A 16,331-nucleotide genomic window follows, 5' to 3' on the forward strand; every position below is an offset into this window, starting at 1 on the left:
TGCCCGCGCGCTAGGGGGCGGGGCCGAGCTGGCGCCTGCGCTCTTGGGGGCGGGCAGGGCGGGGCCGAGAGGGCGCCTGCGCGTTGCGGAGGGGCGGGGCTGAGCGGGGCCTGCGCGTTGGGAAGGGGCGGGGCTGAGCCGGCGCCTGCGCGGTCGGGAAGCGGGCAGGGGCGATGGGGAGGGGGGTCGAGTGACGTCAGCAGGAGGCGTGTCCTGAGGGGCGGGGCCTCGGGCCGCCGGAGGGGGGAGGGGAGGAGGAGGAGGAGGAGGGAGAGGGAAGCGGGGAAGGAAACAAGTGAGGACGAGGAGGAAGAGGAGGAGGAGGAGGAGGAAGGGAAAACAGGGAAGGGGAGGGAGGGAGGGAGGAAGGTCGGCCGGCCTGTGGCTTGCAGCGGTGCAGAGAGTGTGGCGGAGCATCCAGCGCTGCAGGACCAGCAGGAGGAGGAGGAGGAGGAGGAGGAGGAGGAGGAGGAAGAAGAAGAGCTGCCCCCGCGGCCCCAGCGGCCCCGGCCGGTAGCCCGGGCGACGACGAGGGCGGCGTTGGCGGAAGATGGTGTTGCTGAGAGTGTCGCTCCTGCTGTTCTCCTGGGCTGCCGGGCTGGGAGGTGAGAGCGGGGGGGTCCGGGGGGAGGGGGCCGGGAGGACCCCCGGCCGTCCATTGTCCCCGGCGCTGCCCCAAACGGTGGGGACAGGCCGCCCCCGGGAAACACTCCAGGGGCCAAAGCCGAGCGCAGGGAAAACGCGGGAGGAATCGGGGGGCGGGAGGGGCCCGACCCGGCCCGGGCATTGTCTCCCCCCCCCCCCCCCCAGCCCCCTCGTGCGAGTTGCACAGCCGCCCCCGGCGCTCCCGGATCCTCCTGCCTGGGGGGCCGGGGGGCTGGGGGCTGCTGCATCCCGGAGGTCGGAGGCCTGGGGGTCGTGGATTTGCGGGGCCGGGGACCTGGGGGCTGTGGATCTAAGGGGGCTGGGGGTCGTAGATTTGGGGGGCTGGAGGCCTGGGGGTTGTGGGTCTAATGGGGCTGGGGGTCGTAGATTTGGGGGGCTGGGGGCCTGGGGGTTCTGGATCTAATGGGGCTCGGGGTCGTGGATTTGTGGGGCTGGGGGCCTGGGAGGCGGGCGTCTATGGGGCTGGAGAGCTGGGGGTCGAGAGGGGGCTAGGGGTTGTGGATCTGATGGGGCTGGGGGTCGGAGACTTGGGGGGCTGGGGACCTGGGGGTTGTTGTGCCTCTACTGGGGCTGGGGGTCGTGGATTTGTGGGGCTGGGGGCCTGGGGCTTGAGGAACTATGGGGCTGGAGGCCTGGGAGGTGTGCGTCTATGGGGCTGGAGATCTGGGGGTCGTAGATTTGGGGGGCTGAGGACCTGGGGGTTGTGGATCTAATGGGGCTGGGGGTCGTGGATTTGTGGGGCTGGGGACCTGGGGGTTGTGGATCTAATGGGGCTGGGGGTCGTAGATTTGGGGGGCTGGGGGCCTGGGGGTTCTGGATCTAATGGGGCTGGGGGCCTGGGGCTTGGGGAACTATGGGGCTGGGGGCCTGGGAGGCGTGGGTCAATGGGCCTGAGGATCTGGGGGTCGTGGGGGCTGGGGGGTCGTAGATTTGTGGGGCTGGGGACCGGAGGGTTGTGGGTCTAATGGGGCTGGGGGTCGTGGATTTGTGGGGCTGGAGGACAAGGGGCTGGGGGCCTGGGGCCGTACGTCTGGGGGCTAGTTGCCAGGGGTCTTGGATTTGGGGGGCTGGGGGCCCGGGGGTCGTGGGCCTGTGGGGCTGGGGGACAAGGGGCTTGTGGATCTATGGGGCTGGGGGCCTGGGGCCATGCGCCTGGGGAGTTGTTGGTTGCCTGGGGGTCGTGGATTTCTGGGGTTTGTGGATCTAATGGGGCTGGGGGCCTGGGGCTTGTGGATCTGTGGGTCTTGGAACAGCGCTTAGAACAGTGCTTGGCACATAGCGCTTCCCAAATACCGTCATTATTACGGGGCTGGGGGCCTGGGGCTTGTGGATCGGTGAGACTGGTGTGGTAAGTCGCTGGGCCCCGGACCCCCAGGAGCGGTTCCCAGGGTCTTGGCGGTTGTTGTTTTGTCCCGTTGCCGCTGCAGGAACGGGAGAGGCGTCCATCTATCCGCCCACCCGACAAGCACTCTCCCCCCTTTCAAAGCCCTTCCGAAGGCGCACCTCCTCCAAGAGGCCTTCCTAGACTAAGCCCCGCTTTTCCCCTGCTCCCGCTCCCTTCCTCCTCACCACCCTTTTCTCTCTTACCCCCTCCCCACCCCAAGGCACTTCTGTATATAGGCATATATTCATTCATTCATTCAGTCGTATTTACTGATCGCTTGCTGTGTGCCGAGCAGTGTACTAAGCGCTTTATATAATCTATATATTATATCTATAATCCATCCTTCTGTTTAGATTGATGCCTGTTGACGTGAGACTGTGAGCCCACTGTTGGGTAGGGACTGTCTCTATATGTTGCCAATTTGTACTTTCCAAGCGCTTTGTACAGTGCTCTGCACATAGTATGCACTCAATAAATACGATTGATGATGATATTCATGTATTGAGAAGCTGTGCGGCTCAGTGGAAAGAGCCCGGGCTTTGGAGTCAGAGGTCAGGGGTTCAAATCCCGGCTCCGCCACTTGTCAGCTTTGTGACTGTGGGCAAGTCACTTCACTTCTCTGGGCCTCAGTTACCTCATCTGGAAAATGGGGATTAAGACTGTGAGCCCCCCCCCCCCCCGTGGGACAACCTGATCACTTTGTGAACTCCCCAGCGCTTAGAACAGTGCTTTGCACATAGTAAGTGCTTAATAAATGTCATTATCGTCATTGGGGAACTATGGGGCTGGGGGTCGTGGATCTGTGGGGCTGGGGGCCTGGGTTTTGGACTTGCAATGGGACTGTGGGCCTGGGGACCTGGGGGTCGTGGGGCCTTTGAGGCTGTGGGCCTGGAGATATTGAGTCTGGTGGGGGGGGGGCCTATGTGTACACATATATAAGCACATATAAGTGCTTATATGCCCTTTATATAATCTATATATTATATCTATAATCCATCTTTCTGTTTATTTAGATTGATGCCTGTTGACGTGTATTGATGTATTGAGAAGCAGTGTGGCTCAGTGGAAAGAGCATACGCATATATACGTATATACATATATGTATATATGTACGCATATATATATATGCATGCATATATAAGCATTATATAAGCACATAGTAAGCGCTTAACAAATGCCATCATACTTCTAGACTGTGAGCCCACTGTTGGGTAGGGCCCATCTCTATATGTTGCCAATTTGTACTTCCCAAGCGCTTAGTACAGTGCTCTGCACACAGTAAGCGCTCAATAAATACGATTGATTGATTGATTGTACGTGCACCCTTGCTCTGGGCCAGGCTGGGATGGTGGTTTGTGGCCCTCCAGCCTCAGGGGGCTAGGAAGTGTGGCCTCTGATGGGGTTGCAGGGCCAACTGGGGGCGTGGGTCCTTTCTCCCCCCAAACCTCCCCTCCCGACCCCCACTCTGAGCCCCCCGATTTCTGCCTGCCAGGATTCCCCCCCCAGGAGGAGGCCCGAGCAACCTTTCCATTCCGACCTCTCTTTCCCTTCTTGCGAACAATGCTTTAGTACTGAGCTTTCACTTACCCACCCAAGCGCTTAGTACGGTGCTCTGTGCGTAGTGAGCGCTCAAGAAATACCATTGACGATGATCTTGTCTCCCCCTTGTTCTCTATCTCCCCCTTTTAGACTGTGAGCCCACTGCTGGGTAGGGACTGTCTCTATATGTTGCCAACTTGTACTTCCCAAGCGCTCAGTACAGTGCTGTGCACACAGTAAGCGCTCAATAAATACGATTGATGATGATGATCTTGTAAACCCCTTGTGGCAGGCACCTATTTACCAACTCATTTGTTGTCCTCTCCCAAGCGCAGTGCTCTGCACACAGTAAGCGCTCAATAAATACCATTGACGGGTTGAGTAATCTTGCCAAGAAGTGACCACATAATAATAATACTTTTGGTATTTGTTAAGCGCTTACTATGTGCCAAGCACTGTTCTAAGCGCTGGGGGAGATGCAAGGTAATCAGGTGGGGCTCGCCGTCTTAATCCCCAGTTTCCAGATGAGGTAACTGAGGCACAGAGAAGTGAAGCGACTTGCCCAAAGTCACATAGCTGATAAATGGCGGAGTCGGGATTAGAACCCATGACCTCTGACTCCCAAGTCCTGTTCTTTTTCCACTGAGCCACGCAGCTTTTCTAACTACCCCACCTGGTTTGGGAAACTTAGAGGGGATAGAGTTTTTCCAAATGCCAAGGTTGCAGAGGAGCTAATCGTCTTTTGCACCTAACTGCAGCTTGGAACCGGACCTCTAAAATATAATAATAATAATAATAATAATGGCATTTATTAAGCACTTACCATGTGCAAAGCACTGTTCTATCTGTAGCTTTTGTGATTAGGAACTGCTTTTATTGCCGGTTTTCGATAGGGTAAGGCCGGGACACTTGATTTTTAGCGTGGCCTTCACTATGTAGGTTTGCTAGTAAATCATTTAAAACGTTCATTGATTGGTATGATCTTTTGTATTTTTAGAACCCCTGGCTTCCTCTGCAAAACAAACGCTGAGGATTTGGTGGTTTCAAATAACTGTTTTCGTTTGGATTGTCCCAACGAAAAGTTTTAGACCTTGTTGGAGATAAGCCTCCAAACAAGTTCTCTGTGTTCCAGGAAAAGAAATTCACATTGTTGTGGAGATTCATCACTGGAAGTGTTAGTCATGCATCCTTCCACTCCCTTCCTTCCCCTCCCCCCATCAAAGAAAAAAAATCCCGAATTTGGGGTTTTTTTTGAGGATTTCTCGCATGTGACACTCCTTGGACACCTTTCAGCTGGAATATCAGGGAAGGGAGCCAACTATCCTGATAATTCAGGAAAATAAAGTGCGTTTAGTTAAATGATCCAGGTTATAGCCCCAGGCGGTGTTTTAGGGTGTACTTTTTTTTTCTTCCTGGATAATTGCTTCAATTCTTTGCTTGACTTGAGTGACCGAGGTGTGAAAGGAACTGAGCCAAACAAGTGGCTTCAGTGATCCAAAATGTGTTGGTTTACCTGTCCGTGAAGCTTGCATTAGGACATTAAATAGATTTTTTTCCCCCATGGGTTGAGTTATGGGGGGGAGGGAAAGACGACTTTGTTGTTAAACTGTTGAGTCTAACACTGTTATTTTAAATCTAGGTGAAGAAGTCGATAGTTATTTTGAAACGGGTCATTGTAGAATTACAACATCCTAAGTAGCAGGACCTAGTGAAAATAGCGGGGACCTCGGAGTCAGAAGACCTGGGTTGTAATCTGAGCTCTGTCACTAAGCGCTTAGTACAGTGCTCTGCACACAGTAAGCGCTCAATAAATACGATTGATTGATCGCTTGCTTACAGTGTGATTTTGTCGCCCTTTAGTTTCTTCATTTTTAAATTAGGCTTAAGTACCTGTTCTTCTCCTTACTTAGATTATGAGCCCCATGTAATAATAATAATAATAATGATGGCATTTGTTAAGCGCTTACTATGTGCAGAGCACTGTTCTAAGCACTGGGAGAGTCACAGGGACTATGTCCCACCCGATTATCTTGTTTCTACCCCATTGTTGGGCACATAATAAGCACTTACCAAATTACCACCGTTGTTATTACCTGTGACTTTTGGCCTCTTGTCCGAGTGATGCATTTGTGAAGCCAAGCTGAGGCCGTTCACTTTTCACCCTGCCAGGGTGTAAACTTCTCCCTAGGTTGGAAGCTCCTCGAAGGCAGGACTTGTATCTCTCTGGAGTCCAGAACAACAGGGCTCTCTGTTCTCAGCAGGGACCTCAATGCTGTTGGCTCAAGGACAGTTGTGGGAATTTAATACAAAGCGCATTAAAGCAGCTGGTTGCTGCATCCATCTAAGGTTCTCAGCCAAGGCCCTATCTCTGAAAAAATGAAAACAAATTTGGTAGATAAGGGGGCAAGCATAGAGTTTGCATCAGACATTATAGTTTTGATATAGACGCTGGGGAAATCCTAGCCTTCACAAGAAGATCAAAAATGAATGAGAAGTTGGGTTAAAAATGAGTCCATCATAACCTGGAATTGTTTTTTGATGGTAGCCCATATCCCTGGATATTGTGATTTTTAAGACGCTTTTGATTTTTCTCTCTGGGCTTTGTTTTTAACCGGCATATATTTTTCTACAGGCATTTAGACTCGATGTGTTTTTCTCCGTGAACAATTCAGTCCTCGTTTCCATGTCGTTTTAAGCTCCAGTTAGTAGGTCTCGGACAAATATTAATTGCTAGTCTTATTGAAAATGATCTAAATTCTAAAGTGAGGGCACTTCTGTTTTGTGAAGAGAATATTCAGAGTTACTGGATTGATTATACCGAAGTGGAGTTGATGTCTTTAAGTATCTGAGGTTTACTAAGGAGTAGAGATTTTGTGGGGAAAAATACGTGCAGAAATGTGCTAGGATTTTCCAGGTAATAAAATAATGAGCCTGTTGAAGCAGTGGGGCCTAGCGATGGGCCTGGGTGTCAGAGATCTGTTTTCTAATTCCGTTTTACTCTGTGTCTGCTGTGTGACCTTGGTCAAGTCACTTCTCCTCTTCCTCAGCTACCTCGTTTGTAAAATGGGGGTTATGACCATGAGCCCCATGGGGGACAGGGACTGTGTCCAACCTGATTAACTTGTATCCACCCTAGAGTTTAGGACAGTGCTTGGCACATAGTAAGTACTTACAAGCACTCTATTAATGAAAATTTATAACGTGAGCCCATTGTTGGGTAGGGACCGTCTCTATATGTTGCTGACTTGTACTTCCCAAGCACTTAGTACAGTGCTCTGCACACAGTGAGCGCTCAATACGATTGAATGAGTGAATAATCCCGTCAACTTGATTCTGAAGGAAATTTTCCCACTTTGGTAAAAAAGTTTCTTGCTCTTTGTTAAGGAGGATAGCTTGTCCATTCCCAAAGGAGGCAGTGAGATTTAGGAATCAATCAATTAATCAATCGTATTTATTGAGCGCTTACTGTGTGCAGAGCACTGTACTAAGCTCTTGGGAAGTCCAAGTTGGCAACATATAGAGAACAGTCCCTACCCAACAGTGGGCTCACAGTCTAAAAGGGGGAGACGGAGAACAAAACCAAACATACTAAGCTCTTGGGAAGTACAAGTTGGCAACATATAGAGACAGTCCCTACCCAACAGTGGGCTCACAGTCTAAAAGGGGGAGACGGAGAACAAAACCAAACATACTAACAAAATAAAATAATCAATGAATTGTATTTATTGAGCGCTCACTGTGTGCTGAGCACCACACTAAGTGGTTGGGAGAGTACACTATAATAGAGTTAATAGAACATGTTCCCTGCCCACAATGAGCTTACAGTCTAGAGGGGAAGGTATTTGGAAGGTGCCAACCGGTGAAAGACTGATGGCTATATTGGTGTTTTAGAATCTCCTAAATTCCTAATGTCATCCAAGCACTTATCCTGTCCCTCGTGGTTTACTGCTTCAGCCTCCTCGCTGACCTCCCTGCCTCCCGTCTCTCCCCCACGCCAGTCCACGCTTCACTCTGCTGACTGGATCATTTTTCTTTAAAAAGAGAAAAAAAGTCCAATCCACATGCCCCCACTCATCAGAAACCTCCAGTGGTTGGCCATCCACCTCCGCATCAAACACTGTCGGTTTTTAAACCATGCAATCAGCTCGCCCTTTTTCTACCTCATCTCACTACTTTCCTACTCCATCCAACCCGCACAGTCTACTTTCTTGACGCCAACCTTACTCACCCGTCTTATTTCGCCGCCGACTTCTGGCCTGGGACTCCCTCCCACTCCATGGCTGATAAACCCCCCATCTTCGAAGCCCTATTAAAATCACAACTCCGAGAGGCCTTCATTTCGTCTACTCCCTCTTCCTTCTGCACTGTCTGGGCACTTGGATTTACTGCCGTGAAGCACGTGATAGGCCCCCCATCCTCAGCCCCACAGCACTTATTGTACTTCCCAAGCGCTTAGTACAGTGCTCTGCACACAGTAAGTGCTCAATAAATACGATTGAATGAATGAGCTCCTTGTGGGCAGGGAACGTGTCTACCAAACTCTGTTGTACCGTACTCTCCCAAGCACTTAGTACAGTGCTCTGCACACAGAATGCGCCCAATAAATGTCATTGATTGATTGGGAGAGCATGATAAAGGTGGTAGCCCCAATTGTAGCCATAAGGAGTTTACAATCCAGTGGGGAGGCAGACACTTAAATAAATTACAGATAGAGGAAGCAACTTAAGGGTAGCACAGGGAAGGTGTTTACTAACCCTGTTGTATTGTACTCCCCCTGGCACCCCACCCACACCCCTAGTGCGCTTACTACAGTGCCCTGCACACAGTAAGGAGTCAATCAATAACCACTGATTGATAAAAGGATATATTCATAAGTGCCCTGGGGATTGGGGTCTTTTATACTGTGAGCCCACTGTTGGGTAGGGACTGTCTCTATATGTTGCCAATTTGTACTTCCCAAGCGCTTAGTACAGTGCTCTGCACACAGTAAGCACTCCATAAATACGATTGATGATGATTGGGGTGATTATCAAAGCACTTAGGGCTTGTTTACTTTTAGTCAAAGGTAATAAGAGTGGAATTGTTTTGTACTGAAGTGAGCAGCAGAATCATGGGGGTGACTTCTTCGATGCTGTATTTCAGGGCCCCCCCATCCATTTTTCTACTAAAATTGTATTTTCATCTTTGCCGTAACCCAGTTCAGTGAAGACGATCCTTTAATACTCACATTTTTTTTTTCCTGCATCGTGAAACATTCATCAGGTGCTTATTATAACAAAGTATTGTGTGAAGGGCGGGGAAAATGTAGGGAAATTAGATTCTCATTCTCACCGGGGAAGACAGACATCTAGAAGAGTATCATCTGCCCAAATAGAATTCACAATGGTAATAAAGTTAAGCATTTCAAAAAGGATCGACGGCGACGAAAGGTTTCAATACTATCGCTTAGCTGAGGGTGGGCTATGAAACAGTGTAGCATGGGATTGAGCAGGGAGATAGAAGGTCCTGGGTTCTAATTCCTGCTCTGCCACTTGTCTGCTGTGTGACCTTGGGTGAGTCACTTCAATTCTCTGGGCCTCAGTTACCTCATTTGTAAAACGGGGATGAAGACTTTGAGCCCAATGCGGGACAGGGACTGTGTCCAACCCGATTTGCTTATATTCACCCCAGCCCTTAGTACAGTGCCTGGCACAAAATAAGTGCTTAACACATGTCATTATTATTATTATTATTATTATTATTATTATTATGGGAACCTCAGTCCTTGGATTTAGGATTTGGGTTCCCGCGGACTATCCCGTTTACAGTTCCTAACACAGAATTGCATAAACCTATGGCATGACCTATTGGAGAAAGTTCTCTAGACTTCTTAGAGGGGGATGTAGCTCAGTGGTAGAGCGCATGCTTCGCATGTATGAGGCCCCGGGTTCGATCCCCGGCATCTCCAAATCTTTAGAGAAGCAGCGTGGCTCAGTGGAAAGAGCCCGGGCTTTGGAGTCAGAGGTCATGGGTTCGAATCCTGACTCCGCCACTTGTCAGCTGTGCGACTTTGGGCAAGACACTTCTCTGGGCCTCAGTTCCCTCATCTGGAAAAGGGGGATTAAGTCTGTGCGCCCCACGTGGGACAACTTGATTACCTTGTATCTATCCCAGCGCTTAGAACGGTGCTTTGCACATAGTAAGCACTTAATAAATGCTATTGTTATTGTTATTAGGCTGTAAGGTCATTGTGGGCAGGGAATGTATATCAGCTCTATTGTAATAATGATGCACAGAGAAGTTAAGGCACAGAGAAGTGAAGTGACTTGCCCAAAGTCACACAGCTGACAGTTGGCAGAGCGGGGATTTGAACCCATGACCTCTGACTCCAAAGCCCGGGCTCTTTCCACTGAGCCACGCTGCTTCTCTCTCCCAATTGAATTGTACTGTAATTGTATTGTTCTCTCCCAAGCGCTTAGCACAGTGCTGTGCACACAGGAAGCTCTCAGTAAATACGATTGACTGACTGCCCAACTAGAGCTCAGGCCCGGGAGTCAGAGGACCTGGGTCCTCGTCCCGGCTCTGCCGTTTGCCTACTTACTGGGTGACCATGGGCAATCAATCAATCAATCATATTTATTGAACGCTTACTGTGTGCAGAGCACTGTACTAAGCGCTTGGGAAGTACAAGTTGGCAACATATAGAGACAGTCCCTACCCAACAGTGGGCTCACAGTCTAAAAGTCACAAGTCACTTCACTTCCCTGGGCCTCTTACCTCATTTGGAAATTGGGGATTAAGACCGGGAGTCGAATAAGCGCCAAGTACAGTGCTCTGCACACAGTAAGCGCTCAATAAATACGATTGAATGAATGTGAGATTCAAACCTGATTAGTCTGTGTCTACCCCAGCACTCAGTACAGTACCTGACACATAATAAGCGTTTAACAAATGCCTTTAAAAAACCCAACTTGAGTCATTTTGGATATCAATCAATCAATCGTATTTATTGAGCGCTTACTATGTGCGGAGCACTGTACTGAGCGCTTGGGAAGCACAAATCCTTTTACCTTCAAAGGGCTTCAGCAGTTCAAGCTGTAGAAATTCTTCCATGGGGAAGCAGCGTGGTTTAGCGCTAGAGCACGGGCCTGGGATTTAGAGGGTCATGGGTTCTAATCCCAGCCCCGCCACTTGTCTGCTGGGTGGCCTTGGGCAAGTCACTTCGCTGCTTTGGAGTCAGAGGTCATGGGTTCAAATCCTGGCTCTGCCAATTGTCAGTTGTGTGACTTTGGGCAAGTCACTTCTCTGTGCCTCAGTGACCTCATCTGTGAAATGGGGATTAAAACCGTGTGGGACAACCTGATCACCTTGTAACCTCCCCAGCGCTTAGAACAGTGCTTTGCACATAGTAAGCGCTTAATAAATGCCATTATTATTATCATTATTATTCTCTATGCTTGATACCTCGTCTGTCAAATGGGGATTGAGACTGTGAGCCCCACGTGGGCTGTGTCCAATCAATCAATCAATCAATTGTATTTATTGAGCGCTTACTATGTGCAGAGCACTGTACTAAGCGCTTGGGAAGTACAAATTGGCATCACATAGAGACAGTCCCTACCCAACAGTGGGCTCACAGTCTAAAAGGTCTAAAAACCCCATACCCCAGTGCGCAGTACAGTGCAGGGCACATAGTGAGCTCTTAACAAATAGCACAATTATTATTATTACCATGAACAGCAAGAAATCCCGACAGCCTGTTATCCAGCCAAGCTTATCTTTTTAAGCTCAGCTTTATCTTCACCCCTCACAGAGAAAGACGACTCACTTTACATATGTGGATATATGACTGCGTTCCTTTTAACTGGGGCACACCTTCTCATCTGACATTTCCACTTTCTGTGAAACTGTGTTGTCTTTTTGTGTTTTTCGGCGGAGGGTGAGTTGACGATTTCCCAAAGGCTGCCGTGTTGCTATTGATGACGTTGTCGAAAGCAGCAAAATCTCCCGGGAGAACAAAAGCATCCCTTAAACCGTTGTCAGTCCAAGATTTGTAAAATTCCGGAAGCCTGTTTAGTAGTGTCCTGAAGGACAGAAGAGATGCTGCTGTCTCCTTTCAGGATGACTACGCTCAGCAAGCCCTGTCTAGGTTAGTCATTGATAAGCACCCCTGTAAAGCCAGGGAATGTCACTTTTTAGTATTATATTGTACTTTCCCAAGCGCTTAGTAATAACAACAATAATAATAATGGCATTTATTAGACTGTGATTATTATATAAACTTAGATTAGTTTTTAGACTGTGAGCCCAGTGTTGGGTAGGGACTGTCTCTATACGTTGCCAATTTGTACTTCCCAAGCGCTTAGTACAGTGCTCTGCACATAGTAAGCGCTCAATAAATACGATTGATGATGATGATGATTTATTGAGGCTTACTATGTGCAAAGCACTGTTTTAAGCACTGGGGAGGTTACAGACTGATCAAGTTGTCCCACGGGGAGCTCACAGTCTTCATCCCCATTTTACAGATGAGGTAACTGAGACCAAGAGAACTGAAGTGACTTGCCCAAAGTCACACAGCTGGCAAGTGGCGGAGCCGGGATTTGAACCCATGACCTCTGACTCCAAAGCCCGGGCTCCTTCCACTGAACCACGCTGCTTTGCACCCAGTAAGGGTTCAAGAAATCCGATTGAATGAATGAATGAAAACCAAGAGATAGAAGGCCAAGGAGCAGCATGGCCTAGTGGCTAGAACCACTGGGAGTCAGAAGGTCATGGGTTCTAATCCAGCTCTGCCACTTGTCTCCTGGGTGACCTTGGGCAAGCCATTTTACTTCTCTGGGCCTCAGTTCCCTCATCTGTCAAACGGGAATCAAGACTGTGAGCCCCAAGTGGGACAACCTGTTAACCTTGTATCTACCCCAGTGGTTTGAACAGTGCTTGGCACATAGTAAGCGCTTAACAATGCCATTAATATTGTCTGCTGGATGACCTTGGGCAGGTCATTTTACTTCTCTGGGCCGCAGTTCCCTCATCTGTCAAATAGGGATCAAGACTGTGAGCCCCAAGTGGGACAGCCTGTTAACCTTGTATCTACCCCAGTGCTTAGAACAGTGCTTGGCACATAGTAAGCACTTAACAAATGCCATTAATATTGTCTGCTGGGTGACCTTGGGCAAGTCACTTCACTTCTCTGGGCCTCAGTTCCCTCATCTGTCTAATGGGGATCAAGACTGTGAGCCCCAAGTGGGACAGCCTGTTAACCTTGTATCTACCCCAGTGCTTAGAACAGTGCTTGGCACATAGTAAGCGCTTAACAAATGCCATTATTATTATTGTCTGCTGGGTGACCTTGGGCAAGCCACTTCACTTCTCTGGGCCTCAGTTCCCTCATCTGTCTAATGGGGATTGCGACTGTGAGCCCCATGTGGGACAGGGATTGTGTCCAGCCCAGTTTGCTGGTGCTTAGTACAGTGCCTGGCACATAGTAAGTGCTTAACAAACCCCATAATTATTACAAGCGCTCAATAAACACCAGCGATTGATCGCTAGCCGGTAGGGCTGGATCTCTGGCCTCCACAATTATTCTAGGCCTTCAGCTGTTTTTTTTTTATTGTACCTGAGCTTCCTTGGCAACAAGCTAAGGATCAAGGTCCGCTGAGGTCCCCTGGGATTACCCTTCTCCCCCTTTACCATTGTGCCAGCAGTTGGGGAGAAGAGGAAATAGCAGTAATTCTCTCCTCCTGCCTCTCCCTCGCTGGTTCTCCAGGTGCCAATGGGTAGATGAAAGACACAGTGTGAATTGCACTATAATTTTCCTCTTGCTTTAGAAATCCTAGCAGCTGGTATCATGAAACATTCATGATATTTTAGCACTTCTGTCTCCTCTCCCCCCTCGTATGTATCCCTTCCCATCCATCTCCAGAACACACCTTCTCTCCCTCCCTCCCTCTCCGAATCAAATTTCTTTTTCTCTTAGTTGCTCCGGGTCTCCACTTTTCATCCTCTCTGCCTTTTTCCCAAAGATGAGCTAGGGGATGAAGCAGTGTAGCCTAGTGGAAAGAGCCAGGCCTGAGAGTCCGAGGCCCTGGGTTCTAATCCCAGCTTCACCACTTACCTGCTGTGAGACCTTGGACAAGTCACTTTACCCTCTCCATCCCCCTCATCTTACCTCCTTCCCTTCCCCACAGCACCTGTATATATGTATATATGTTTGTACATATTTATTACTCTATTTATTTATTTTATTTGTACATATCTATTCTATTTATTTTATTTTGTTAGTATGTTTGGTTTTGTTCTCTGTCTCCCCCTTTTAGACTGTGAGCCCACTGTTGGGTAGGGACTGTCTCTATATGTTGCCAATTTGTACTTCCCAAGCGTTTAGTACAGTGCTCTGCACATAGTAAGCGCTCAATAAATACGATTGATGATGATGATGATGACATATTTATTACTGTATTTATTTTACTTGTACATATCTATTCTATTTATTTTATTTTGTTAGTATGTTTGGTTTTGTTCTCTGTCTCCCCCATTTAGACTGTGAGCCACTGTTGGGCAGGGACTGTCTCTGTATGTTGCCAACTTGTACTTCCCAAGCGCTTAGTACAGTGCTCTGCACACAGTAAGCGCTCAATAAATATGATTGATGATGATGACATATTTATTACTGTATTTATTTTACTTGTACATATCTATTCTATTTATTTTATTTTGTTAGTATGTTTGGTTTTGTTCTCTGTCTCCCCCATTTAGACTGTGAGCCACTGTTGGGTAGGGACTGTCTCTATATGTTGCCAACTTGTACTTCCCAAGCGCTTAGTACAGTGCTCTGCACACAGTAAGCGCTCAATAAATACGATTGATTGATTGATTGATTTACTTGTCCGGGCCTCAGCTGCATAATGGGCGTTCCTTACCTGCTGTCCTCCTACTTAGACTGTGAGCCCCAGGTGGGATCTGATTGCTTGTATTCATTCAGTCGTATGTATTGAGTGCTTACTCTTAGCAGAGCACTGTACTAAGCGCTTGGAAAGTACAGTTCAGCAATAGAGACAATTCCTGCCCGCACCGGGTTTACAGTCTCTACTCCAGTGCTTAGTACAGTGCTTGGCAAGCTTTAATTCTATTTGTTCTGACGATTTTGACACCTGTCCACATGTTTTCTTTTGTTGTCTGTCTCCCCCTTCTAGACTGTGAGCCCGTTGTTGGGTAGGGACCATCACTATATGTTGCCGATTTGTACTTCCCAAGCTCTCAGTACAGTGCTCTGCACACAGTAAGCGCTCAATAAATGATTGAATGAATGAACTAAGCTCTTGAATACCACAAGCTAAGACGATGAGGAACTGCCTTAGCTGATCATTTCCAGCTTTTCTGCTGGCGGGGACCAGTGAGGTGGGAAAGTTTTTGTGGCCAAAAACTTTTGTGGCTCTATCTTTTCAACCCGGGCTTCACCTGCCTGCAGATTCCATTTCACTTCCTCGTACAATAATAGTAATAATTATGGTATTTGTTAAGCGCTTACTACGTGCCAGGCACTGTACTGAGCACTGGGTTGGATACAAGCAAATTGAGTTGGACGCAGTCTCTGTCCCACATGGGGCTCACAGTCTCAGTCCCCATTTTACAGATGAGGTCACTGAGGCCCAGAGAAGTTAAGCGACTTGCCCAAAGTCACACAGCTGACAAGTGGCAGAGCCGGGATTAATATTCCCTGCCCACAATGAGCTCACCATATATAAATTATCTTGATGCGTGATTCTACCTTAAAGGGAATGTGTCTATTCATTCAATTCAATCGTACTTCACTGTGCCTCAGTTACCTCATCTGTAAAATGGGGACTGAGACTGTGAGCCTCACATGGGACAGCCTGATCACCTTGTATCCCCCCAGTGCTTAGAACAGTGCTTTGCACCTAGTAAGTGCTTAACAAATACCATCATTATTATTATTCTCTGAGCCTCAGTTCCCTCATCTGTAAAATGGGGATTAAAACTGTGAGCCCCCGTGGGACAACCTGATTACCTTATATCTACCCCAGCGCCTGGCACCTAGTAAGCACCCAACAAATACCATCATCATGTCTATAGTGCCCTCTCCCAAGCGCTTAGTTCAGTGCTGTGCACACCGCAAGCGCTTAGTAAATGCCATTGATTGATTTGATTTCCAGCCCCACGCCTTGAACAACAAAAGAAACTCCCTTAAGGGCACTGTTTCACATCGCCCGTAGCCATGCAGAGGAAGGCAGGTTTTGATCTGAGAGGGGAAGCTTTGGGGCTGTTCTGGGTTTAACAAAAGCCTCCCTTAAATGTTAATTTAACTGAGCAGCAGCTGTGCAGAGCAGCGAGGGATTAAGCAGATAACTTTGGGGGGCAGGAAGAAAGGGGGAGGGAGGAGAGCGCTTGGGGCCTGGTTTGGTTGAGGGATGGGATCCCTTGCTAGACTAAACAGGAAGGGGTAGTGGAAGGATCAAAACTTTCCTGTTTTTAACTACCATCATCATCATCAATCGTATTTATTGAGCGCTTACTGTGTGCAGAGCACTGGACTGAGCGCTTGGGAAGTCCAAATTGGCAACATATAGAGACAGTCCCTACCCAACAGTGGGCTCACAGCCTAAAAGGGGGAGACAAAACCAAACATACTAACAAAATAAAATAAATAGAATAGATATGTACAAGCAAAATAAATAAATAAATAGAGTAATAAATATGTACAAACATATATACAAATATGCAGGTGCTGTGGGGAAGGGAA

At 48.4% G+C, this 16,331-nt stretch overlaps 1 protein-coding gene and 1 non-coding gene across 2 annotated transcripts in view; both read left to right on the forward strand.

Moving 5' to 3' along the window:
• Window positions 1-454: 454 nt before the first annotated feature.
• ADAM10 (ADAM metallopeptidase domain 10) overlaps window positions 455-16,331 on the forward strand; it is a 158,272-nt gene continuing 142,395 nt past the window's right edge. Inside the window, exon 1 of the mRNA XM_038750413.1 lies at window positions 455-605. Coding sequence (XP_038606341.1) covers window positions 551-605 — 55 coding nt within the window. The 5' untranslated portion in view covers window positions 455-550. The remainder of the gene's footprint in view (window positions 606-16,331) is intronic.
• TRNAA-CGC lies at window positions 9,465-9,536 on the forward strand. The gene has a single exon. It is a non-coding gene; the product is annotated as a tRNA-Ala (tRNA).

This window comes from Tachyglossus aculeatus, chromosome 8 (genome assembly GCF_015852505.1).
Source record: "Tachyglossus aculeatus isolate mTacAcu1 chromosome 8, mTacAcu1.pri, whole genome shotgun sequence".
Lineage (NCBI taxonomy): Eukaryota > Metazoa > Chordata > Mammalia > Monotremata > Tachyglossidae > Tachyglossus > Tachyglossus aculeatus.